The following is a 27,638-nucleotide window of genomic DNA, read 5'->3' as shown; positions in this document are numbered from 1 at the left end:
CCGTGATTTTGCGATCCGATAGTTCCGAAGGGCCGAGAGGCGGCCGCTCCCTCTCACACACCTCACTGCGGCCGCCAGGGGGCGCTGCAGCGCGCAGGGGAGCCCCTCCCGCAGTTCCGCGGGGGCGGGGCCGGGCCGCTCTCGCGATACCGTGTTGCCCGGAGGCGGCGGCTCGGCCCGGCCATGGCGTCCGACAGCGACACCGAGGAATTCTACGATGCGCCCGAGGACGTGCATCCCGCGGGCTCCCCCGCGCCGTGAGTTCACCCGGCCCTGCCCTTCCTTTCTCCTTCTCTCAGCGCGGCCCCACGGCCCCTGGGCAGCTCCCGGGGGTGTGGGGAGGAAGCGGAGTCAGCGCGGGGCCGCGGCCCCCCCCCCGAGAGGTCAGGGTCTGCCCCGAGCGTGGAGGGTGGGGGGAACCGAGCGGGGCTTGTTCGGCGCTTGGGGCTGGTGCGGACGGCGGTGGCCGTGAGAGGATGAGATCATACCTGCCTTTCTGAGGCGGGAGCGGGTGTAGTGCTGGAAGGAAACGTGCGGAGATGGCATCGAGATCGACAGAAGTAATCCCTGAAATGCGATAAAAGTAACAGATTTTCTGAGGAAGGAGAAGCAGCGAGCTTCGACAGCAACAGGCAGCTGTTGCTGCGTGAAGAACAACTTCTGGTGTGCTTTGTGCTCTGTTTTTAGTGATGTCTTTAATACTTTTACTGTTTTTCGTGGGGATTGGGCTAGATGATCTCCAGAGGTCCCTTCCAACCCTAACAAATCTGTGATTCTGTGTTGCTTTGATGCTTCTTGCCTTTAGCCAGTTGGTTCCAGTAGTGAAGATTTACCAACGTTTTGTGAAGTAGATCCCAGTGCTTCTGCCTCAGAACTAACCCTGACACCGTGTTGTTGGTGTCAGCCAAATGTGCTCCCTCTTGTTGTAAATCTCTCTTTCTGGTTGTGTTCTGGACAGGTTATGGATTGTATCAGTTCTGGGTTTTGTGTAGCCTGAACCAAACCTCTGCATTATTTTACTTGGTAGGATGAGGTTTCACATGTCTTGTTTATAGAGTAATAGATATGGATTGTGGGATCCATGCATTTGAAGCTTTAATAATGGACCAAAGAGCTTGTTTTAAGCTGCGACTCACTGGTCACAGGATACCTACAAGAAAGGAAAGACTAGATCTTTTCTCCTCGCCTTCAGATCCTGTATTCAAGTTTTTCTGAACTTAGCTACTTAGCTGTAGCCTGGTGAAAAGTACATCTTAGCATACAGTTCTGCAAGATGTGATAAGCCAAATTCACAGTGCTTGTACTGAAATGATGTTTTTCTCCAACTGTTCACCTTCTTCTAGGAATATTGATCAAACTCTTCTCTGAGTTGCATTACCTCAAAGGAAACAGCAAAAACTGTTCAATAAGTTAAAGCAGCTGGAACCTGTCAGGGTTGGGGCAGGAGAGGGTGAAGATGAGGGATTAGTGTGACTAGAGGCCACAGACAGGAAAGGGGAAGCAGACCCTTTGGTAGAAGCAAACTATTAAATCTGCCCAACTGCACATCCACCTTTTGTCTGATACAGATAATGCCATGTGTCCTGGCTTTGCAGGTTTCCACCACCTGTATCTAAGCAGAACTTGATAATAGAAAGTCACTCACTAGAAATTAAAGTGAAAGATGCTTTTAATTTCTCTAGTGCTCTTCTATAACCTGTATCAATGCATCATTGACTCGAGTCAATAGAATTCTGAGCCTGAGTCAAGTAAGGAGGTGACGTCCGTGAGCTTAGTTTGCAGTACAGTTACTGATCTGCAATTCAGTCTGTTGTTGAATCTAACAGTATTTGGACAGTATTTTCTCAAAATAAGCTTTGAGATTTCATAAGACCTAATTTTACACATGCATTGGACACTTCTAGGAAGCAGTTTGCTATATTATTTTGCATGTGTAATGATGTTGAATTGGGACCACAAAAAAAAATATCAAAACCTTCTTGTTGCAGGCAAGGCAATTCAAAACAAGTACGTTGCCCTCTGCAGTTTCAGATATTTCGTCCTGCATTCAGTGTTCTGATGATCAGTAAACTCAGTTGGGAATCCTTTTTGGCAGCAATAGTTTGCAGCAAAGCAGTGTAGATATATTTGCCCTCATTAAAAATGTGAGGTTTTTAGCTTCCTCCCTCCCTGGCCTTTGTTCTGCATGGGGAAGTTTTAATAGCTGCTGATAGAGAAACTCTGAAAGTGGTGCCAACTGTTCACGTCAGCTTGCTGACTTCTTTGCTGTTTTTGTTTTATTAATTGTCTGGTCTGTAAGAGTGGAGTTTTCAAGTTGGATGTAGGCTCCCAATTCTGACTGTCAAGTCATTAAATTACTGATGCTTGAGTCCCTCTCAAGGAAAGCACCATATCCTCATCCTTGAGTACATCTCTAATTGGTGCTTTTTAAGCACTAATTAGCAAAAATTACAGAACCTGATGCAAAGTGTTTCTTTCAGATTAGAATGGTCTGAGGTAGTGTTCCTGGGGGTAGCACTTCTGAGGTGATGACTTCTCTAAGGTGAGATGTGTTTGGAGATGTTTTGAGACTACTGTATGCCCTCTGGCGAGGCCTGTGTTCTTCCCTTCTGCTCTAGATCTTGCCTTTTACTTGTAATTCTGCTTTTGACAGGACATGTGGAAGGTGTCCATCTGTTGGATAACTAAGTCCAGGGTAAAAAGGGAGAGGTAGTGTGACAGAAGATGCCCCTATTTAACCTCTGTCGCTTGCTTTAGAAGCACTATAACTATGGAATAATTTAGGAAAAGATGCTGAAATGTAGAGGCCTGAACAGTCCCAAGCAGGAGGATATCAGTTTTGAGAGAAGGAAAGTATGAAGTAAGGCACACTTGGTTAGATGCAGGCACCTGACAGTCCCTCTATATTTTATTTATAGGAAAAGTGATCCACCCACTCTGAAATCAAGAACTGCCAAACCTAATAGTTTGGACTTCATATGCTTAACAGTGGGGGCGCAAGTTTGTTCCTAGTATGCTTGTATCCTAAAAATTGTTATGGGAAACCAAACGAAAGAGACGGTGTAGGTAATGATAAATGTCCTCTGGTACTTTCGTTTAAATTCTTGACTTGTAACTTCAGTAGTCCTGTCTTTTAGAAGTTGCCTTGATGCTTTTCCTGAAGAATCTAGTGTTACTCTCTGTAGGAAGACAAGTACAGTTAAGTTGTGCCTCGTTGACATGTGGGAGATGCTGAGTACAACTTTTGTGTATTTTAGTCAATGTGCAAAGCTGATTGTCTTGGTTTGGAAAGACAGGTAACTGCCAGGGCAAGTTGGAGCTCCCCTTGGAATGGAGAATGCAAACCCCCCTCCCTCCAAATTATTATAATTTTGCAATTAGGGGCTTTTCAGGCAAAGATATTGGAATAGGAATAACAATTCTTTACTAGGAATATTAAAAATACAAATGTAGTAGTACCAAAAAAAAAAAACAAAACCAAAAAGACAAAGCAAGCAAGCAAACAAAAATCCTAGAAAACCCTGAAACCCTGACAGTCAGAGATACGACCTGACACCCTGTTGTCAGGGTGTTGGAAGCAGTCCAAATAAATCCTCCTGGAGTAACAGATGTTCTGTGAAGTAGAGATGATTCTGTAGAAAAGGGTCCAGTGATGGCAAGATGGGTCCAGGTTTCCTCTGGGAATCCAGTGGAAAACCAGATATCTGGTGTTCCTGGGTTTCAGTTTTTATCTAGGTAGGGAATGGTTGGATCCCCCACACTGGGTGGAACATCTCACAATGGAATGATGTAATGTGTCATGTCATTGGTGAGCCTTAATGGCCCATTAACAGAAGATATCCCCCAGAGGATGGACAGTGGTGAAAGAGATAAGAAACACTGCTCCACCTGGTTTTAACAGCTGGCCTATTGTCAGAAGGCATCCACGCCCCCCTCCCCTCTGGAGTTACAAGAGATAAAGAAAAAACATTTCCCCAACTGTTTTGAACATATGAAATAGAATACACATTTTTTTTGGTTACATAACCCAAGACACTGATCATGGCAGCAAATAGATGGAATGTGAAGTGTTGGTTGTGTTCAGTGCTGCAGATACATTTCTGCACTCAGTTTGTTAAAGCTTCCGCACAGGAGCTTCCCCAGGGCAGCCCAGAGCATGCATTGCAGCAGCAAATCTCTGTAGGTTTGAAGGTGTGACTGCCATGGAGAACTGCAGCAGGAGTAATTAAAGCTTCCAGGGCAGCACAGGTTAGAGGGAACATGTGCAGGACAGCAGCAAACGCAGTTCCTGGGCTGGCTGTTGAACCTATATGTTCTGTACAGGGCACAGCTGCTGTGTGTGGCCTGCAAACCTCTTCCCATCTGCTTGCTAGCACACCTGTTGTATAACAATGTGCATCCTCCCAGGAAGGCAGGCACTGTCGATTTGGGATGTGCCGAAGGCCAGTATTCACATTGTTTTTTGTTTGAAGGGCTGAATGTTTTGTTTTCTGTCACAAAACTTAGCAACAACATGTTGAAAATGTGAAGTCCGCTTCAAACAGGTGCTAGGCTGGAGCTACCTGATAGTAAGAATGGAAGCTTCCTGTGGTCTGGTCACTATCTGGATGAATTTGATAGTGGGATAAACAATTTTTAAAAAAGTTTTTCTGTGAGTTTATTTGACTTTCAGACTAATCAGACATCTGTGTGTGCAGGTGAAATGGGGTATTTCTTTAAATTGTGTTTAATCTTTGTAGATAACTTTGAAGTCTTCCTTTGTTAAACTGATATAAAAGTGGTATCATGTAAGATAATTTAGAAGTTACGTGAAATGCAGTCTAGATGTGTTGCTATCAGTTTATAAATCCCACTTTTTAGTAAACATTCATACCAGATTAGTTTTTGCCTTATGTTTTCTGTGGCATATGTCAGTTTTCATGTGCTGCCTGACCTTTCAAAGTCAAATCAATATTTGATCTTATGTAAATATTTTCAGACACTTTTGTCACTGTATATACTTTTTTAAAAAATGCAAGGATTTCATATGCTGCATCCAGAGAACTAATGTGCTTAAAGTAAAACTGGGGCATGGAGAAGGCTGTAACTTCAGGTGGTTGGGAAGACAAGACCATTCCAGAGTCATGTTGAACTACAAAAGATTTCAGTTACCGAGCTGGCTGACTGTGTAAACAAGCAGTAACTGCTCACGACTCGGGGAGCAATGGTGCTGACAGACACAGTTCAAGTCCCCTCAGGCAAGCCACTGAACTTACCTGGCTGTATTACAAACTGATCTGAAAGTGGGGTTTTTGCCAAACGTGTTGTGGAAGCTTTGCAGTATTTTAAAAGTATGTAAATTCCATGGTAAAGCTTCTCTTTAATTGTGTGTGGGGGTTATGTCAAGCTATCAGCATGATGTTATGTTGTACACCTGCTAGTTCTGTAACCCTTATCACTCAAGCACCTTTTTCCCAAGGTAGCTGAGTAGCCTGAGAGTGGAAAGTAACATCTGGTTTTGTTTGAGTGCAGTTTTTCTGCAAAACTAATTAGCTAAAGAAGTCTGAAACAGTAGCAGTGTCTTTTGAACCTCCTATTTTGTCTAACCAGCATAGGAATGAGTTGGCTGTACCAGAAGTGAGGGGCTAATTAGTGGGAAGTGTCAGAGTAGAAAACTGAAATATCTATTTGCAGTTGAGGGATTTATCTTATTTGGGTTGTTAAGTCTAAGCAGTGTCTTGTAAAATAGGACCCTGGCTGAAGCTTAGGCATTAATGTTGTAATAAGAAATATATTTCATTGTTAAAGTCATCTCATGGATTTAATGAACTATGACGCATTTCTGCCACTCCTAAGGAAATCCAAGAGTTGATAGTGGAACTGAAAATGTTTCAGTAACCAAAAGTCCCACACAAGCTGCGGCCTTTCCCGGCAATGTATTTTGTGAGACAAAAAAAGTTCTTCTTTTTCTGGTCAAAATATTAATTTTTCTCTTTTTGCACATCAGGGTTAGAGCTTTCCATGTGGATTATATCTCAAAACAGTGTCACAGGTATTGTGCACCTGAAGTTAGTATTTGGACAGAAGCATCTCAGTGTAATATGTTAAATTAGCTGCAATGATAGAGTTTTTATGTACCAATCCACTGTATTTTCTTGTTCACTTAGCTCTGCTGTATAAATGGGATCTTTGCTTTTTGTTATTAAATGCTTCCAGATGGTTAAGAGAAGAGCTGAAATTCTTAAGAACCAGATGGAAATAGTTGTGGGTTTTTACAGGAAGTATTGTTCCCTAAAACGATTTTGGAGGCAGGAGGGGCAAATGAGCCTGAGATCTTGATATTTGTATTGCTTGGTGCCAGGTGATACTTGGGGTTCAGAGTGTCACTGATCTTGGTTGTCAGCTGGGATATGTGTGCAATCCTGGTAGTTCATTTGGTAGTAAGCTTTTAGGGAATTAATCTGTAACTTTGTCTCTGCTTGTGACTGACAAATTGATAAAATCATAGAACAATTCAGGGTGGAAGAAGCCTGGAAAAATCATCTAGCCCTTTCCTTTATGTATCAGTAAGATTCTGTAGTTAGAGTAAGCAGTGTGACTCAATATTTAAATATCTTCCAGAATTCTGAAAGTCTTGTAGAAGATGTAAGTTCAGGATATAATAAGAGCTGACCATCCACTAGTTGAATTGACTTGACAAGAAGTAATTTTATACCATTCCCCTAAGATAGCTTGTTCTTTCATGTAATTGGTGTAATGAGAGGTGGTGTGTGACTGGTTGCTAATGCAAAGTCACTGTTTCAAAGTGTGTATTTTGGAAAGTAGTGCTCACCAGTTCCTTCCTGTTTCAAAGTATTTTGTCTCTATTTATACCAAACGTCCTGATTAGAAACATCTTAGGTTTGCTACAGAGTCTGAAGGGCAGAGTGGCTGTGATAGTTCCAACTCTATGGATCAGGATTCGGGTACTTGGTTTGCATGGTACTGGAGTGTTTGTGCTTCTGCTTTCTGAGAGTTTTTGTTTCTTTAATGTCCACCCAATGCTTGGCATACACATGCTAATTTTAAAATCTCTGTAATGCAAAATGTTTTTAGTTTTGTACTTAAAGTAACATCTTTTTATTAGAAAAGAGTGATAGGTGATTTGTAGAAGATTCTGCTGACAAACTCTCAGAGTCTGTAGAAACTGTGGATCTGTGTGTGGTATAGAGTAGGGAACTTGAATACAAGTGATGTGAAAAACATTCACTTTGTTTCTCATCTAAATTATCAAGTATACAGTTCCTGCAAAGGAAAGCTGTTTATAGACTGTTTAAATCAAAGCTTACTGTCTTTGAACTCTACCTAAGTCTATCTTCTCTTTCTAACAGGTCACCAACAAAAGTTGGAACCCATGTAGTAAAGGTGAGTTTCTTTTTAAAATCAATCAAGCGCTTGCTGATGATCACAGGGTTGAGTATTCCTACCTAATGTAGATGTGCCCTGGCATCTGCACACAGAGGAAATTATATACTTTCCTTGTTGTAGGTAGCAATTGTGCTTGTCTTGAAATTCCAGCTTTCCTTTTATTTAGGGTATGTTACAGTGTCTTGAAGCTCATTTTATTCTGAAATGTGTATGTGCAATTTAATTAAGCTGTATGTGATTACTAAACTGCCCTCTTTCAACTGATTTGTGAGTAGTAAGCAAGCCTCTGCAGCCACCTGGGGTTTGGTCCTGATTTATATGAAATATTTGATTGTGCTCTCTTCTGTCTCCAAAATAGGAAAAATCTTAATGTTTGTACTTCTGAACCCTCCCCTCTAGGTTATGTGAAGATAAAACACTATATTTAGCTTAATGAGACAGCGTTGCCACTTCCCGCGCAGGTAATTGGTATTCTGTGCATAGTGACAGCACAGCTAAATCCAGCACATGGTGAATAGGTGAGGAGCTGGAACCTTGTGCAAATAACACTCATTTCCTGGTCTCAGAAAGGCCAAAGGTGGTGCTGTACAACACTTCTACCTAATGAAAGCTTTTAGTTTTGTCTGCAAAGTGTTGGGAAATCCTAGTGAATCCAGTGTTTCTGAGCTGTCAGCAGTACTCTGCTCTGAATCAATAGTATTTTAACAGTGATACCGTATCTTGCTATACCTCTTAGGGAACAGGGCCTTACCCCCCATCTTGTGTTCTATTTCATGTCCCTTTAATAATATTACATGTGTAAGCCTTTCAAGCAATGTTGTTTTATCATTCTCTCTAAACTCTGTACAATCAATGAACTTGAAAACTTTAATGTCTTCATGAATCATTAGCTATGAAGTTCTCTATGTTGCTGTTAGATTTTTTAAAATTTTTTGAAGTATTTTCCTAAATCACTTGTTCAAAGCTAAATTTCTGAAGGTGGAAAAAGTAGTAGCTTCTCTGCTTGGTATCATATCAGTTCAGTGAATGTGTGACTAATGGTATCGTTTGTCTTGGAATGGGTAAGAAATATTTCCTAAGTCCAAAGTTTAATAGGTGTGTGAAATTAATGTCAACAGAATTGGAAATTAATATAATTGGCTTCTGTAGGCACTGATTACACTTAAATATTTAAGTCATCATACGTTTGAAGATAGATTTCAATAATAAAGCAAAGTAGACCTTGCATTTAGAGTAGAAACACTTTGTGGCAGGAGGAGGAGAGAGTGGAAAGGAAAGAAGAATTTTTCTGTATTTGCAGCTGTCTTTGCACAATATGCCATTTCTTTAGGTCAGAACTTTCCAAGATGGATGTCAGCAAGATTTTGGGGCAGGGAGGAGTTTCAAACGTAATATGTTAGGATGCTCTAGAGGTTCTGTTTGGTTGTTTAAGAGTCTAGACAAAGTCAAAGGAGAAATTTCTTAAATATCTGTACTAGACAGTCACTCTAAATAAAAAAAACCAGGGACAAATGATTGAAAATACCCTGTTCTAGCTGGCTCTGCTTTGAGGGCTACTCACTGGATCTCTGCAAATCCCTTTCAATGTCAAAGATTCCATCAGGTTGCACTGTAGATATTGCTGATATATGTGCTTATGGACAATGTGATGTGGCCTTTTATTTGACTAGATGGTCTTTAAAGTTTTTTTTTTCCTAACCCAAACTCTTTAGGATTCTAATAATTCATGTAGAAGAGAAGGTGTACGATGAAGCTCTTACTGGTCTGTATCACCTGAGGTTAAAGCAGTATCCTATGGTGTAAACTACTTGTGGTTCTGAACCTAAAATTTTGCAGGAATTGATTAAACTGTTTACTCACAAATAAAATATTTTCAGTTCAGCTTATCTGGATTTTGGAAGGATCTGCATGAAGATAACTGAGGGCTAAAATATACAATGTGCACTAGGAATAATTGTAGAATGTAAGATTCCATGTTAGAACCTCAGAAGCATATTTGTGACCACTTAATAGAGTTGCCTGCCTTAATTGGGAAATTTCTAAATAGTTTCTACTATATGTGGCTATTATACAGTTCTTGCATCCTTTCCTAAAAGCTGATAAAGAAAAGAGAAAATATTTTAATATGGAATTTCCTTGCTGCAGATTATTACATGTGTTTGTTTCTCTAAACTTCATGCTGCCTTCAGTTTGATTTTAGTTGAGGTTGCAGCCTCTCATATATAACTGCCTATTTTGTTGCATAGTGTGCAGCCTTTCTGTGCATGACTCTGAAATACTACTCGTGTACTGAGCATTAGTTTAAACATCTGACCGCAGTAATGTGTGAAAATGTGGCAGATTTCTTGTCCTTTATGCTGTTTAATTTGTTGGAGCTATATTTTTGTTAGATCATCTTACTGAAGAAGTTATTACTATCATCTTATGACATTTTCTTCTGTAGGATATGGACATTAAACTACACAAAGCTGGAAATGAAACATTTGTACGAGAAATGAAACAAGATGATTCAAAAGAGGTTAGTTAAATATCACTTTAAGCTTCCAGCATCACACTAAAAATATTAAATAATTTATTGTTCAATATTCATCCTGAAACTACCATAGGTTAGAATTAGTTGTTAATGTTAGTAAGAATGTTCCTCTAAAGGGTAAAAATCAAACTAAGTGTTCTAAAAACATATTTAGGATTCACCAGTTTTGAATTATTTGTGTAATTTACAAGATCATATTTAGCAGTACATGAGAACTCTGAAGAGTGAACAGCTTTTGTTTCCTAACTTTCTCTCCAAGTATATTAAAGAAGACTGAAAATTAGTTACTTTGTTTTATCTTTTGAATATGCCCATTTCTGCACCAAGGTTCTGGTCTCTTTTTTAAACAAAATGCATTTTGTATATAAAAAAACTCTTCAGTGGAAGAGTTCTTGTGGGTATTGTGCAGGCTGACTGGTTTGTGTACTCAGGAAGTGCCTGCTGGTGACTGGTAGAATGGTTTTGTTTTGTTTCTCTAGATTATTGACAGTATTATAGAAGAAAGCCAGAAGGCCCAACAACTAGAGGATGATTCTTTAGCTTCTAGAGGAAAGGAATTGACTGTTCCAACTTCATATGCAAATGCTTGGATTTCTGGACCAGGTATCATTAGTGATATCCCAGAAGTACTAGCTGCTAAAATACCATTACCAGAAAACACTAGAGAACCAGAGGATCAGAGTGTGTGTAAGGGTGCTGAATTGGAGTCTTGGAAGCTTTTGTTTAGTTCTGACCCACAGGAATCTCATAAACTAACAAAAGTAACAAATGCAACTGACCATAAAATGGATGAAACTGAAGCACAAGGAGAAACATCAAAAAAAGAGGACATAACAGACAAGAAAGAGGCAAATACTTTAGAAAAAGTGGCTTCAGATTTATCTACCAGAGACCTTTCTACAACAGAAGAAATGCCCACAGCAAAGCCACCAAGGCAGCTGACTGTAGAGCCTGACATAGTTGCAAGCACAAAGAAGCCTGTCCCAGCCCGGCCCCCGCCTCCCACAAATGTTCCTCCCCCAAGACCACCCCCGCCTGCACGGCCAGCTCCACCTCCCCGGAAGAAGAAGAGTGAACTGGATTTTGAAGTGCAAAAACCTGTTTTAGAAGGCAAGTATTCTACTTTAGATGGGTTTACTTATCTACAGGGTTACTATTTTTTGTGTTTTGAGTGAAGGATCATTTACTCCTGTGATTTTAGTTTAGTTGATGGGTAAAAAATCCTTCAACAATCTTAGCTTATTACAATGAAGTAATACCTTTCTGCTTTAGAAGTGTTCCTCATTCATAGACTTTCTTGTAAAGTAAGACTTCCTACTAAAATAGCTGTAGCTATAGCAAGAAGTTGGCTCATCAATACATAAGCTAAAAAACAGTTACTTCAAATAAAATGTGTGTGTGGTCTGTATTTGCATAGAAATGCAAGTCAAGGTATGGACTGAGGTCTTATGAAAATACGTAGTCCTGGGTTACTAGGGAAATGACTATTAAAAAGAAGTTTATAAAGCTCAAGAGGCCTAAGTGTGAAATCATGCCTGAACCTCCAACAGTATATGAAATACATAATTTTAAGTTAGATTTGGTGGCAATTGATCATTAAAAAATACCAAACTGGTCAGAAAGGGTGTTCAGGCCTGTAACTGATGTTAAGATTTGATGCCTATGGCAAGTGTTATGCTCTTCTTTCTAATAAATCTCTTTTCAGTTTCTCGAGACAGCTTCACAGCTGGTGGTCTTTTAACTTCAAGGTCAGTGACAGAGGGTGTGCCCAAAGATTCGCAGCCTTCCTTGGATTTGGCCAGTGCAACTAGTGGAGATAAAATTGTCACTGCACAGGTATTGGGAAATGGTTGTACATTTGGTAAATGTAGCATTTTCCATTGCTTCAGTGTTACAGTAGAAATAATGTAATCTATGTTTGCACAATTTCAGGAAAATGGGAAAGCAGCTGACGGCCAAACAAGTGAAGTACTTGGACCACGAAGACCCAGGTCTAACTCTGGCAGAGAGCTCACAGATGAGGTATCAATGGCTGTGGTCTGTACATGGTACACCTTTGTGCTTGCTTTCCCTGTCTGTTAAATGAATTGTTGTAGTCACAGGTCACTCCTTGTTCTCTGAACCACTCCATGATGTCACCAGGAATGCAAATAGGAGTGATGGCACAGCTGGCTTTGTCCACCTAAGATCTTTGTGTCCCCCGAGTCATGTGTGGCATTAGCCTTTGGAAATGTGAGTTGTAACAGACCTGAAATGCCATCAAGTTTGTGTTGGTAGCTATGCAAACACCTGAAAGGATTTTCATGGGAGGGAACACCCGCAAACCTGGCATTTTGTCATGTGTCTAAAAGAGGAAGGAGTCAGCAATAGGAAATTATCTTACTCATACTAAGAAATAGTTTCTTCAGTTAATAATTCCACTAATCCTGATGATATTTGGCTTTTATAAGTTTTCATTCATGTCTATCACTGTATAGCTTTTTTAACTGTTGCTGAACCTATGTAAGCGTTCATGAGATACTTCAAATAAACCTTTTCCTTTGTGGTGCTAGTCAGTTCTAAATTCCTTTCCTCTCTGTATGTTAAGTTTGCCTTTGGCTAAACCTAAGATACAGCAGCTGGAGTAGGAAAGGGAAAGGCTACAATCTCTTAATTACATAATATGTTTGATATTAGCATGAAAGGTGTCAGGCAGTGGTTGATGTCTCTATAGCTGCATTTTTGGTTTATGAAATTGAAGCTTCTGATATGTAACTGTTCATCTTTGTCTAGTGGTTGATAATGTTTGCACTAACATGCTAATTTAAACTTAGTCTTTGTAAAAAATATATAGTGAGCTACAGAACTTCCCATTAAAATAAGTAATTTGTAAGTTTTGATGATTTCTGTTTTGCTCTAGGTTTTCAAGACTAATCAAGTTCTCTTCATTTCACATCATCTTTTTTTCCATAGGAAATTCTAGCAAGTGTAATGATAAAAAACCTTGATACAGGTGAAGAAATACCTCTGAGTTTGGCAGAAGAAAAGTTGCCAACAGGCATTAATCCCCTGACTTTGCATATCATGAGGAGAACTAAAGAATACGTCAGGTATGAATCATGAGAGCTTTCAGCTCCTAAGATACTGTTGCTCTCAGTTTTTGCATAAATGGAAGCTGCTCATATGCAGATAAAAAGAGCCCCAATACATCTGTCTAACTAATCTGAGCTAATTCCCAGTTCTCAATGAACCAGACTCCTTATTGACTTCTCTCAAATTTACTAAAAGTTGCTAATATTGCTGGAACTTGACAAGCAAGTACATCTGAAAATCCACTGTTCTCCAGTTAGCCTTTGATGTACTATATGTCATTTCTATACTGAATTAAACATAGTTTATGTTAAAGTACTGGATGTTGTTCATGCCACCACCTCCTTAAGCTTTTTCAGTGTTTCATAGGAGACTGTTCCTCTGAAGATCTGTTGTCATTAGTACAGCTGACTGGTTTGAGGTTTACCTGTTCTTAATAGAGCTTTATATCCTTCTAATATGTAAAACTGAGTCTTTTTGCAATCTTTGATAGAAAAAGACGTGCTTAATGATCAGAAAACCGTGTCAGTCTAGATGTTCTTTTCAAAGGCCTATATTAATTTATACATCAGACAATTTCTAGTTTTTTTTGCATTGGTGTATTATTGAAAAGCTCACTTCTCTAGAACTCTTTTCTGAAAAAATTTCTATTTCAGAATTAACAACTATTAATTTATGTGATCTGTGGAAAGCAAGATATGAGAACAAAGTGGCATGTTACCCGTTCCTAGTAATTTAATGTATTTTGTCTGCTCTTAGCTTTCAAAGTGTCACTATAAGCTTAAGTTGGAAATTTGTGGCAGGGAATAATATATCTTTGGCACCTGCAGAGTGTCTGCAGCTTTAGTATCAAGATATGTAAGAATTGAAAAACCTGTTTATTATGTGACTAAAATAATGTCCATGTTTTTCCAATGTGTTACATAGAGGAATAAAGATGGATCCTAAAATGCAGAGCCTACTTTACTAATGTTTCACTCAATTTAGATTCATTATGATATCCCATTAAACAGTCACTTCTGTATTTCCTAGTAATGATGCAGCACAGTCTGATGATGAAGACAAAATGCAGACACAGCAAACTGACACCGATGGAGGGAGGTTAAAACAGAAAACGTAAGATGCCATTTTATGTTTTTCCTTTCCCTAGAAAGAAAAAACAGATTTTATTTTTCTAAGCTGAAGCTTCCCTTCTGACTACTGAACAAGTTACCTTTTAAGTAATTACTTTACAAATGATACCTGATTTTACATAAGCCTGTAGCTCTGTGGTTGAACTGAAGATTGCATGACTGCTGTCAAATTTACTGCTTATTTTAAGAAGCAGTAATGAAAAAAGATAAGATTGCATTTAAAATCAAAATTATTGATTCATAGTAGGAAAAAAAAAGAATTTTCCATTATTATGTGTTGAAAAAGTACGCTTGCTTTTAAGGACTCAACTGAAGAAGTTCCTTGGCAAATCTGTAAAGAAAGCAAAGCACCTTGCTGAAGAATATGGTGAACGTGCTGTAAATAAGGTTAAGAGTGTTCGAGATGAAGGTAAATTACATTCAATCCTTTTTTTTTTTTTTAATAGGATAGTCGGTTTATCTTTGTGCTTTTAGGAATCAAAGCTGGGAGAGGAACATACACTGCTGCATTCTATCACTGTTGTACAGTTGGTGGTGCAATATATTTAGAGTTGAACCTTGTAGCTTAGTAGGCATTTTGAGACAACCAGGTTACAAATATAAATTCTTGTAAAGTAATAGTTGAGAGACCTTTTCAACTAAACCAGCTTAATACTCTGATTTTTGTTGTGCTGTTAGAAAGAGGTTTTGATATCAAAATGTAAAAATTTTTGGAAAGCTATTCCAACAAAGGTAGAACTGGGGATTATCTTCATTACTTTAGTAAATCAGATTGTTTTCTGGCAACCAGTGCTAGCCACAATTAGAATTCTCATATAGCTTGAGCTCCTGTTAGATTTCCCAACTACAATTGAATTCTCCCCTTCTTGTTTCATCAGTGTATCTTTCAAACAGACTTCTAATGCTGCAGCAAGCTGGTGTAACCACAGCCTGAGATAAGTGCCATGGAACTGATGCACTTCAGTGTCTTGTGTTGCCACTGGCTGTTTGCCACAGTTCTTTTGCAATTCTTATAGTTCATGGGCAAATCACCAGGCCATTGCAGTGTACTCAGAGAGAAGAAACCAATAGCCTCATTTTCAGCACACATTAAACTGACAGAAATCACTTAGTGTAGGATCTGCTGAATGCGAGACAGGTGCCAAGAAAGGGGCACAACAAAAATTGATAGCAGTTCTTATTTTCAGTGTTCAGTGTTTGGATTTGCTGTAGCCTAAAATTATGCAGATCTATTTTTAGACCTTGATGCAATACTATTCTTATTTTGCTTTAAGATCTTAAAATTGCCTATAGAAATTGTCTAATTCAAGACTAATCCGCTACCAAAAAGCTTACTAACAGATAAATGGGTACTGCACTATGTAGTGCTGAATTTGTGTTCCTCTTAGTCTTTCACACAGATCAAGACGATCCCTCTTCTAGTGATGATGAAGGGATGCCCTATACGAGACCAGTTAAGTTCAAAGCAGCACATGGCTTCAAGGGACCTTATGATTTTGAACAAATTAAAGTTGTTCAGGATCTCAGTGGAGAGCATATGGTAGGTCTCAATTTCCATCTGTGATTTTGCTGAATCTGTTCAGCCTAAGATTCAACTTGTCATTTTCATCTGCTTGCCGACTTCCAAAAATTACTGTCAGGTTTATTCTCCGTGAAGAACTTCATTCTGGAAAATAACAGTCTGGCAAAAAAATGAAAATTTGGCTGGTTTGACCAGATCTTCAGGGGTAAAAAGCAACTGTATTCCTAGGCATTAGGGATTCTCCAGAGCTCTCCTTTGAAGTTATGGCATCAAATGGTATTTGGTTTTTTTGGTTCCTGCAGTTACAACTTTAGGCTGAAATAGGCTCTTTTCCACTACCAACACTGAGCACAGAGCAGCAAGCTTGACGTGCTCAGCAGTAAATAAATTAGTCTATTAGAGAGATGAACACAAGTATTGAAAAGAAATACTTAATAGGTTTTGGAGGCATAAGTCGGCAGAGGTTAATAGAGTATGTGGATCAGAATGATAAGGTGGGGAGAAACCAGGATAGTATATTTTCAGAGATGCCTGTGGAGAATCAGGCAGAAAAGCTACCTATTTATCACTGTTTGAAGTGTGCATGCTTCCCTATGGAGTCTGGAATACATTCTAGTATTCCCGATTTCCCAAACTTCTGCCAACAGCAGCTGTCTGACATTTGAAGCAATCCCTCATCTCTAAGTGTTGGGCTGAGGATAATGACCTACAGCAGTCAGTGACCAGAGATTCCAAGCTTGTCATCCACGACTGAACTTTCCATTCCTACTGGTAATCTGTGTTAGTTTCCATCATGCCAGTATTTGACTTCTTAAACCTAGGAAATCCTTCCAAATTGGTGGAGCTTGGTGGAGTCAAATGCCTAGTAGCTCTTTATTCAGTAGCAGGAGGAAATGGGATACTGCTTGTGTAGTTATGTTTTATTGGCTAGTAACTCTTTGGACTTTGCAATGGAGAAAGAATTGTTCTCGTCAGAGGCTTTGCAAAACCCTCGTGCCGATTATGAATATAACAAATATATGTAGTACCCATTTTGGTTGCCAGTTGGTGTAACCAATCACAGTTTCTACTTTAAAAAAAGCATGCAAACCTCAAGTGCAGCTACAAGTACTTGTCAGTTCTACAAAACAAACAGGAGGTTCTGAGTCCCTCAGACAACTGTACCAGTCTTATGTGGAATTCTGTGGTAGTGCTGACCTCCTGTAACTCCTCTCTTGCAGTCATCTGCCCTGTGGGATTTTTCTTTCAAACTGTTTTTGCATGTGTTGCACAATCCACCAGTCTTAACGATTACTTATCAGTGTTTTGATCTACAGTTTATTTTACTTGTGGTATCTTGTGTACATCTAAAATCTTGTCAGTTGATGTTGTAGCAAGTCTTTTTGGTACACAGAAAAGCACTTTTTGTGACTTAAAAAATCATCTCTTTATTTTGACAGGGTGCTGTTTGGACAATGAAATTTTCTCACTGTGGTCGATTACTGGCATCTGCAGGGCAGGACAATGTAGTAAGGATATGGGTTTTAAAGAATGCCTTTGACTATTTCAATAACATGCGCATGAAGTACAACACAGAAGGTATCTCTCTATGCATGGCTGGAGCTCTCAAACAGCAGAAATTCTGGGTATTTGGGAACTTGATGTTGACCATGGTGTTTCTGTCTGTGTTCCAGGCCGTGTCTCCCCTTCTCCCTCTCAAGAGAGCCTGAATTCTTCCAAGTCTGATACCGATGCAGGGGTAGGTACACAAGGTATTGGGAGGGGAAGAGATGATCTGGTTTGTAATCCCAGATCTTTATTGTTGCTTTATCCAAACACATTAAGGAGTTCTTGGCTTGTGTCTTTTTGTCAAACTGTCATATCAATAGATGTCTTCAATCAAATACATTAATCCCATGTACAAGGGGTGCGAGCAAGTAAGTCCATCATTGAATTTAAAGCATTACAAAATCTGCATAACTGTGCTGTGGCCTCCTGCCAGAGGAGATTGCTGAGTGAATTGCTAAGGGGAAAAACCCTACCTACATCATTGAATTTCCTGTCTTAGTGTTTTATCTCTGACCATTACTTGTGGTTAACGTCTGACTTGATGTTTTTTCTGAGGAGGGCCAAAGTGAGCAATGGGATTCTCAGAAGCATAATGATACCTGACACATTTAAATTTTTCACATCCATGTAGAAAAAAATGGAACATGACTGAAGAAAAGTATTCAGACACTCTTACTTGTAGAGTTTCCAGATACTGTAGTAAACCTTGCCGATAAAATTAATGTATTTAAGGTGGGTTTTTTCTGTTTTTGGGTTCCAGTAGTGTAAGAACCAGATGACAAAATCAGGGTTTAAGTGAAAATCTTGGCAGTAGTGTTATTTAGTGTGTGTTGTTTTGGCAGATGGGGAAGCAGGGAGGCCAGCAATCGTTCTTTAACTCATGTAAATGAGTGGGCTTGCTAAGCCACACACACTAGAGATGTTGTTTTGAGTGGTTGGGTTTTTTTGGGTTTGGGTTGTTTATTTTCCTGGAGAGTTTTTGTATAGGAACTTCTAGGGCTTTTTTTAATTATTATTTTACACCTGTTAATTCTGAACTGGTCTCTTACTAGGAGGTTGTCATTCATGATATGCACTAGAAACTTGGCAACCTGAACTCACAGTTTATATTCTGAAGTGGAACGTAATTTTTAAGGTTGATATACTTTGTTCCAAAAGCTTGTCTTCTGGTATTTGCTTAAATTCCTGTCAAAATGATCCCACTGAATAAGAGCTGAAAAATGGAAAATGTAGAACTTCGTAATTTTGCAATTTCAGGGTGATGTTTCACAGCCCATTGTACTTGACATTTACTTCAGTAGTTTATTAGTGCAATATTGTTTATTTTAAAGTAGTAAGAGTTGTTCAAATTGTTATTGTTCTTATACTTTTTTAACAGTAAGTGCCTCGTTAATTTTTCCAGATAATATTTGGTAATATTTCTATACATTTCTCTGATAGATTTGCAGTGGAGTTGATGAAGACTCAGATGATAAAAATGCCCCATTTCGTCAACAACCATTTTGCAAATACAAAGGCCACACCGCAGATCTTCTTGATCTTTCCTGGTCTAAAGTAAGGCACCTTAATACAGGTTACACAGTTCTTCTGTGTTTTCCTTGTTTTCTGTTGTCAGTTGCCACTGGAACCATACATTAAACAATATGAAATGATCCTTCAAGTCAAGAGTTTTGGATAGGCAACGTTTTATTCTAGTTGAAATAGTTGGAACTGTCATGGGTTGGCACTGGCCAGATGCTAATGCACCCATGAATATATCTTTTTCCTAACAACTACTGTGGGATGTGATCAAGAACAGAGCAGAGCAGGCCCAAAACTTGAAAACAGAAAAAAAAAACTTTATTGAACTACATAAGAACAGAAATAGAAAAGGAAAAAAAACCCTAAACACACACAAAAAACCAGAAATTAAAACCTCCCAGAACATTTCTTCTCCTCCCCCAATTTCCACCCCTTACACGTTACCCTCCATAGACCAAAACCTTGGGTTTTAAATCAAACACCACTCAAAAACAAAACTAATCTTCAATTCAGCAAGGGAGAGAGGAGTCTCTCTCGCACCATAGATTGCACCCCAGAAAACACAGGTCCACCCCTTATGTGTTTCCATGTCACCCATGGCACCACCCAGAGAAGTCTGCCGTGGTGACACTCTCTTTTCCATGTCCAGTGCTCTCACCACTGTCCATGGGCCAAAGCTGCATATAGGGCTCTTTAAAGGATGCTTGCATGCCGAGCTCTCCCCATCTTTCCCCTGGGGCTGAGGGTATCCAGGAAGAGATCGTCTCTGTTCACTCCACTCTTACAGTGTCAGTCACTGCAGCAAAGTCGAGCCGGTTGCATCCACCCAAATGCAGTTTAAGTTTAAAGAGACTCAAGAGACTCTATGGCTAACATTATGCAAGAAAAGTCCAGCCTAAAAGCCACTCCTCTTCATCACTGCCCATTTTGAGATTCTCTTCATCTTCCTTTGTCATCTCAGTCCCAAGCTGTCTCTCTCTCTCTTCTTACAAACCACCAGTCACGAGAATCAATGTCTAGAAAAGTTTCCTTCTGCCAATGTCCGAAGCTCTGAAGCATCAGTCTCTCTCGTGGGGGGGAGGGACAGGAATGGAGGGCACCTACACAGTCCTCCACCTTTCCATCTTGAAGAGGCCTTGCATGGCCTTTCTCCTCCCCTCCCCCACCCAGCCCCGCGAGCTGAGGGGGGAAGGGGAGAGAAGTGTGCTCACCTCACAACCGGAAACAAAAAGAGAGCTACTCCCTGTGAAGTCCTTGCTTTTAAACTCCTTGTGTTCTCAGAGGCATGTCCACAAAACCTGACCACTGATTGGTTTGCCCACAACTTCCTGGAAAACTTACTCCCCCCCCCGCCCGCCCAAACCAGAGCAGGAACAAAATGAGCAACCTTCTTGTGCTTGTGTAATTGAGAGTGGTCTTAAAAAAAACCAAACAAGTCAGTAATAATTACAGTTGTGTATTCAGTAATGAAAGTAAATTATTTAGAGTGGGAGGATTTTCCATTGGAGCCATGTGGTTTCTGTTTTATGGTGTTACTGCTTTTCTTATCTTCAGTATACTTCGCTTTTTGTGCAAAGTGTACACGTTCTGAAGTTGCTGAATACATGCATCTATTTTAAAATTAGAGAATTACCTTGTTTCACATCAGACTTATTCAGATACTTCTCCACCTGGGACTGCAGTTGTACTTTTAGGAACACAGTCTGGTTGAAGTATCTCAGGCATCTCTGAAGTCTGTCGTGCCATTTCTTCTCTGAATACTTTAACTACATTCCAAGTATTAATTTTCACTGAGATTCTTCCAGAAAATTTTCTGTGACCAATGGTCAGTGTACAGCTCTTAAGGAAAGCACCAATCAGTAATGGTAATTTGGATAAACCTTTTTATCTGAAAAGCAAAGATGTTGAATTTCATGGCAGCATAGAAATTGGTAAGGCTCTACCAATCAAATTGCTTCTGTATTTCCAGTTTTCATGTCTGTTAATAACTGTGGAATTCTCTTGTTTCACAGAATTACTTCTTGCTTTCTTCTTCTATGGATAAAACTGTCAGATTATGGCACATATCAAGAAGAGAATGTCTTTGCTGTTTCCAGCATATAGACTTTGTCACTGCTATAGCTTTCCATCCAAGGGTAAGTGTAACTGCCCTCTTATTTCTAGAGGTAGAATTTAAAATTACAACATTCCACTCCCCTTTTTTTTTAATTAAAAAATAAAATGATTGAATAATAGACTTTGTGCACTTCAAAAATATGCCTCTTGGATAGTATTCCAGAACTTTGTGTTCATCTTCATTGAACTTCACTGGGATTGTCCATGGGGTTTAACCATGTGTACGTCAAGTGGAAAGTGAATAATTGTCTGTTGGCTGTACCATCACAGCTGGTATAGTGTAACTTCGTGAAAAGTTAGAATTTCCAGTGAGGGGCATTATGATTAAATAATTGTGGGGAAAAAAAATCATAATTATGAGTTTGAACAGATTGTCCAGAGACCACAGAATCTTTGAGAATTTTTAAAACTTGACAGAATATAATCCACTACAGCCTAATTAAACTTTTGGAACTGTCCTTGCTACAAGCAGGGGAGGTAGATCAGAGACCTCCAGAGATTACTTTCAACTTATTTTTTATAATTTTTTAAAAATACTGTAATCAAGCTTCCTAGTATTAATAAAACTCAAGTGGAAGAACAGTGTTTGTCAGTGTTCCCTAAACATACAGAACTAGTAGATGTATGGGAAACTGTTAAAAGAGCTTTCAGGTCCTGGCAAGGCGAGTGTTGAGAGGGGAGAAACTACCTGTGTTAACAGTGAATAATTTTCTAACCTGAGGTATAACTGCATGTGTGTAATCTTGTCAAAAACCTGTAAGAATTTGAATTCCATTTGCCACAAATTTCTTAAACATTATGATCAGCTCATCTGAGGAATCTTATTTGGGAAATTCTGTAGAGGAGCTGTTTGGAAATGGAGTGGGAAGGTTTTAAGGAAGGCAGAGACATACTCATAGCACAAGCAGAGATTAAACCTTGTGTGTGTTCTCAGGACGACAGGTACTTTTTAAGTGGTTCATTGGATGGAAAACTCCGACTCTGGAACATTCCTGACAAAAAAGTGGCATTATGGAATGAAGTAGATGGGCAGACAAAATTGATTACAGCTGCCAACTTCTGTCAGAATGGCAAATATGCAGTCATAGGCACCTACGATGGAAGATGCATCTTTTATGACACAGAGGTAAAAAACCTTTTAGACTGTGGATTTTTTTATGTTGAATAACAAACAGATTTAGAAGTCACAGTTATTTAAATACCAAGAAACAAACCTGTTAGAGCTTGAAGCAAACTAATGTTTTTACACAATTGTTTCAAATTGGGACACATTTTGATATTATTTCAGCACTTGAAGTATCACACTCAAATACATGTGCGTTCTACCAGAGGTCGAAATAGAGTTGGAAGAAAAATTACTGGCATTGAACCTTTGCCGGGAGAAAATAAGGTACTGTCTTTCAGTGCAGCTTTGGTCCCGTACTGAATTCTGATGTTTATATCTAATGCTTAGAAAGTTTGTGCCAAATCTTTTAACACTACTAAAATGAGCCTTACTCTGCTGATTCAGGCTAATACAATACTAAGTAGTGGTAAAATAGAATATATATTCTTTTAATGACGTTATGCTCTGATTAATGTGCAGGTGAAAAAATGGTTACAGATGGCTAATTCTTTCCATTCCTAAATTTATTTATTTCTTTTCTAGATACTAGTGACATCAAATGATTCCAGAATCAGGTTGTATGACCTGAGAGATCTGTCTCTATCTATGAAGTACAAAGGATATGTCAACAGCAGCAGCCAAATCAAAGCCAGCTTTAGGTAAGACAGTATTGTAACAATCCAGTTGTTGTATTTGGGAAATGCTGTGGCTGAAGAACAGAGGGTTTTGTTTAAATAATCTACATTGGCATGAAACTGAGCCTCTTAAATGTCACTTGGCTAGGAATGCAAAGGTAAAAAAAGGCTCTGGTCAAGAGTGATGAGCTGGGAGCTCCTGTGGATGGGTGAATGCAGTTGCATCCTGTGGACAGTGTGATGTGTGTCCATTACTATTGCTGTGAGTGCAGGAACTGAGGTTGGAAAGGAGCTTGGGAGATCATCTTGCTCAGTCCTCCTGCTCTAGATAAATTTCCCAGATTAAATCATCTCCACTTACTGGGCTTTAGCCCAGTTAGTGTCAGAGTTTAGAGATGCAGAGCTACTGTAATACACGCTTGAACAGCTAAGAAAAGTAATGTTTTTCCTTCTCTGAATTTTTAGCCATGACTTTACCTACATTGTAAGTGGTTCAGAAGATAAATATGTCTACATTTGGAGTACATACCATGACCTGAGCAAGTTTACATCTGTAAGAAGAGACCGAAATGACTTCTGGGAAGGCATTAAAGGTAAATACCAGCTTTTGATCTTTGTTTTATCAAAACTCATATGATTTGAAAATTGAAATATTTTATTTGCTATGCATTTAGTGTGAACAAATTCTTAGCAGGTTGCATGGTAATTGTTTGCCTGTCAGGAATCCTTGTTCACAGGAGACTTTGGGATGGCAAGAGACAGAGTAGCTTAGAGTTTGTCCAGCTTCAGTAAGAGATTCAGAATTAATGTAATGTTTGCTGGCTGATTGTAGAAATCAAAATAATTATCAGCCCATAACCTTTTATGGAAAAGTGACTTTGAAAGCAAATGCAAGCTTTTTCTTTTTCATAGCAGGCTAAAAACAAAAACAGGTGGGAAAAAAAGCAGCTCTTTTATCTGCTTCACATACACACAGGTTTTGGGAAATGTGGGCCATGTTTGTATCAAATGTGTTTTGAACCTCTTGCCAGTTACTTTTGGGCACTTAGAGCATCTTCTGAAATTCCTAAGATTATAGAACAATGACAGTTGTTTCTCGAATTCTGAGTTTACCTGATGCCACTACCACTGAGATTCTTGTATATTTACTAGAACTTATGCCTGCTATTCTTCTAAAATTAACAAATTCTTGAAACAAGGTAATCAAAATTGGATTATCTTTCTGAAGCACACAATGCAGTCGTCACCTCTGCGATCTTTGCTCCAAATCCTGGTTTGATGGTGTCACTGGAAACTTCTGAAAAGCAAGAAGCTGAAAGTAATGGAGAAGATTGTGAGATATCAGACACCATACCCTCTGGTAGGTGTTTAAGATGAACTGCTTGGTACCATGGTATGAGCAGGAAAATATTATGAATACTTTCGATCTGGGTGGGGGTTTCTTGAGAAGAAAAGTCATTGCGGTGGCATGGATATATATTCCAACTTAGCATTCCACCTTGAACATTTTGGCAGCTGTTGCATTCTTAAAAGCTGAGGATGTGAGATGAGGGGTACAGTTGTCATCCTAAGTACTTTAGGATTATTCCTTTTACATTGGAGGTGTTAGGAAGTAGAGCTGCACCGAACATTAATGAAAAGGTTTCTTTCCTACAAATGCTGATGTTTCTTGAAGTATTGGCTAGAAATCAGGAATATGATAAAGGAAGAAGGGTATCACAGTGATGTCATATATTTTAATGAGAGTCTGATTTTTATATATATATATTTTTAATGAACTAACAGTTTATTTTCTTTCCTGTTAAGGAGCTCTGAAGACAGATCACACAGAAGTGTTTTTATCAGCTGATTTTACTGGAGCAATTAAAGTCTTCATTAACAAAAAGAAATATATCTCAGTTGGTTTGCAACTGACAGCATAAAGCTATGGTACTGTGGGATTCAAGTTTCATAAATAATGCAGGCAAAAGCAAAGTATCTAATATAATAATGTTACAGGCTGATTTATTTTTAAATCTTTATTTTAAGGCTAGTCAAATATTGGATCCTTGGAAAGCAGTGTGCCTATTAACACCTGGGCTTGTAGGATAGAAAGGAATGTGTAAGAATAATCCTGCCAAACATTAGACTTTAAACTTTCTACAAACAGTTGTTTTGCAATGTCATTGTGAACCTGCACAGGTTTCTGCACAAAACCGTGTTTGCACGTGTGTGTGCCTTTTGGATATATGCACGAATTGGAACCTATATCAAAAGCATTTTAGTGGTGCTTGTGGCCACTAGATGTCAAGAACTGGGGTGGGAAGGGAAGGCTGGAAAAATACTGAATAATGTAGTCTGATCTTTGCACAAAATTCCATTTGAGAAAGATCTTGAATTTGTAGTAGCTAATATTCAGAGTTTTATGTTATGCAAGTTTTTGATGGGTCAGCAACCATGTGTAAATGTTTTTTATAAATTTCTCAACTTCAAGACATGAATTTTTTTGTTGTCTTTTAATTCTTGTGGACTTTAGATTCCTTTCTTATATATAATTTTTTGCACACTGGAGCACAATACTTGTGTAAAGAATTCTCTCATTCTGTGTTCACAGGCACCAGGATATATTCACCTTCCAGATAAAATTAAGCTACATTAGAAATTTCTTATATTTTACAACTATGTAAAATAAAATGTTTACATTTTTTAAGCATTGTAGCTTAAAGTTTTCAGTTCTTCTTGTTTGTTTAGTGCCACTGAATTTTGAAAGTCTTTGTAAATATTCATATAAAACACCTATGAAGTAACATTCTGAGCATCATTACCAATGAAATGTTATTGATGGTCAAATGTTTCAGAGAACAAATGTATCATTAAACTTGGTCACACACTTGGAAATTGTTGATTCTTCTCCATTTTGATCTGTTAATTTGTCTTTCGTCTAAAGTAGTTTTGACCTGTTTCTGAGCTCATTGATCCTGCAGGCACTTGTTCTACTTCTCCTGATCTAGTCACACCTTTCTCTCTGAAAGAATGGGGAATAGAGTTCTTCAACTGGATGTTAAGCAGAATGAAGAGTAAATATATGATAGTTTAGCGTGAGGAGGACATTTTAAAAGTGTGCACAGAATGTTCTCCTTCCCATTAGTGGAAGAATGAAGACATGGAAAGGCAGGAAGTAAGTTTCACTCGTCTTTTAATTCTTTTCTACTCAGGTGAATTTGGCTATGACTTTGTATTGAATTGTCTTGGACGAGAGAGGCAGTTGCAAGGGGTTTATCATCAGTCAAAATAGATACAAGAATGGAACACACATTTTATAAAATTGTCTTCAGTTAACACAGTTGGGTAAGTTTGACTCAGAGTTGAAAATACCAGCATGGATGAAACAAGCTAAACTCTCTCAAGGTTCTTTTGTTACTTTGAGCTCCACTGGACTGACAGAAGTGAGGAAGTGGTGTGGAGTCCTCCCATTCTAAAGAGGTGGGAACTTGATGTTACTCCCCTTGTGTTAATTCCTCCCTTGACCCAAACCCTAAACTTCACCCCTGCAATGCCCTATAAAAACCCCATGGCCCTGCGTTTGCCAGGTCTTTCATCTGTGCCCCCCTCCTGGTCTTCAGGGGTAACAAATGGATTCTCGAGCTTAACAAAACGGAGACCCGTCTCGTTTGTTCCCATGCCGGCACCGGCAGCTGCAACCTCCCTGGACATGATGAACTCTGTAGCAACGTGATGCTACAAGGTGGTACAAGAAGACATTTGGTTTGTGACTCCAAAAAGCAGTTTCTATAATATATGCAATATCTGTGTAGAAGACTGTAACTGACTGAGATTTCTGTGAGTTGTTCCCAGACACTTCTAGGGTTTGTTATAGATGTTCTACATATTTATTGACTCATACAAGTTAAGAAGCTGCTTTCTACAGTACAAATGCCATCACTTTGCTTGCAGGTACCTTAATTCCAGACTCTTGGCACATTGTGGCCTTCCTGTCTCTGGAACTAAAAGTCTAGACTGGAGGAAGAGGCATATGGGCTTAGCACTGGGGGTTTGGGGTATACCTTTTTTTGTGTATGTGTGCTGCTTTTCCCATATTATAGTTAAAACAGTAAATGCAAAAATTAGGGATGAGTAATAGGAGAAGGGAGCTCTTATTAGCTGCTAAGAAATACACAGGAGAGGATGAGTCAAACCCAGCTTTGAGTGACTGAAGACCTGGCTGCTGTCAACATGCAGTGTTGAAGGTATGTGGGGCTAAGTGGATTTTGGGAGGGGTTCCTGCAACATGAATGGCCTGCATTTTGGCAGTTGTTTTACATGTTCTATGCAAAGTCTCCTCTGTAACCTCTTAATGATTGAATGGTTTTGGTTTTTTTTCCAACATGACTACTTTGGAGATATAAGTTGAACTGTTAAGTTTTGCATATTATCTGCCAGAAACTATTAAGATGTTGTGTTTGGACCTGTTAAGTACTCAGGTGATCATTAAAAAATGATTATTGTTTTCATTATCCAGACAGTAAAAAAAGCTGATCTTGAGGAAGATTGACTTCCATTTATATTGATATTTAGCTTTTCAGCACTCACAGTTCTAGTGTTCCCCTGCATTGATCTAGTATTCTCAATGCTTTTTTCCAGTTGAACTGTTCTCATTTTTGATGGTTCAGAATCAGTGCCTCTTTCCCTCTCCTTCCAAAAGTTGTGTCAGTTAAGTGCTATTCCAGTCTGAGTGGTGCTGTGTCCTGTCTGATCTCAGCCACTGCTGGGTCTGGAGGCTTCTCTGGTACCTTACGTGCTGCATTCTGCTTTTGTCCACAGCCTCCAAGTTCTCCTTGCAGGTAAATGTCAGTTTCTCTGTTGAGCCTGTTGGGTTCAGTCAAGTGCCTTCACTGTCTGTACATCAGGGAGTGCCCTTTCACTGCCCTGGCTGGAGCACAAGCACAGCATGGATGGAGATCTGTTGAAATAAAACACCTCCCTTTGTGCAGGAGGCTACCTCTCTCTGGAGTGCTTTTTCCAGGGGGCTACTTAACTTCTGTTAAAGAACAAAAGGCTGATATTCACGTCATCAAAATTCTGCTTACAGAAA

General features: G+C 39.1%; 1 protein-coding gene across 5 annotated transcripts; it reads left to right on the top strand.

Moving 5' to 3' along the window:
* Nucleotides 1-134: 134 nt before the first annotated feature.
* LOC134565076 (WD repeat-containing protein 44-like) lies at nucleotides 135-27,638 on the top strand. Of its 5 annotated transcripts, none has more exons than XR_010083763.1 (22): nucleotides 135-257; nucleotides 7,350-7,383; nucleotides 9,830-9,904; nucleotides 10,399-11,029; nucleotides 11,625-11,755; nucleotides 11,852-11,941; nucleotides 12,872-13,008; nucleotides 14,021-14,104; nucleotides 14,424-14,530; nucleotides 15,510-15,661; nucleotides 17,083-17,221; nucleotides 17,317-17,381; nucleotides 18,632-18,745; nucleotides 20,725-20,847; nucleotides 21,762-21,953; nucleotides 22,116-22,217; nucleotides 22,476-22,591; nucleotides 23,033-23,160; nucleotides 23,796-23,927; nucleotides 24,374-24,496; nucleotides 25,762-26,029; nucleotides 26,170-27,638. XR_010083763.1 is itself a non-coding variant. In XM_063424453.1 (21 exons), the coding sequence occupies exons 1-20, from the start codon at nucleotides 184-186 to the stop codon at nucleotides 24,487-24,489; spliced, it is 2,742 nt and encodes a 913-aa protein (XP_063280523.1). In that variant the 5' UTR covers nucleotides 135-183; the 3' UTR covers nucleotides 24,490-24,496; nucleotides 25,762-27,638. The 5 variants fall into 5 exon arrangements, 2 of the variants coding, with proteins under 2 accessions (XP_063280523.1, XP_063280522.1); XR_010083764.1 differs by having other exon boundaries at nucleotides 26,137-27,638; XM_063424453.1 differs by having other exon boundaries at nucleotides 25,762-27,638.

This window comes from Prinia subflava (genome assembly GCF_021018805.1).
Source record: "Prinia subflava isolate CZ2003 ecotype Zambia chromosome W unlocalized genomic scaffold, Cam_Psub_1.2 scaffold_33_NEW, whole genome shotgun sequence".
In the NCBI taxonomy this organism is placed as follows: Eukaryota; Metazoa; Chordata; class Aves; order Passeriformes; family Cisticolidae; genus Prinia; species Prinia subflava.
This window is presented reverse-complemented; position numbering and strand designations above follow the sequence as displayed.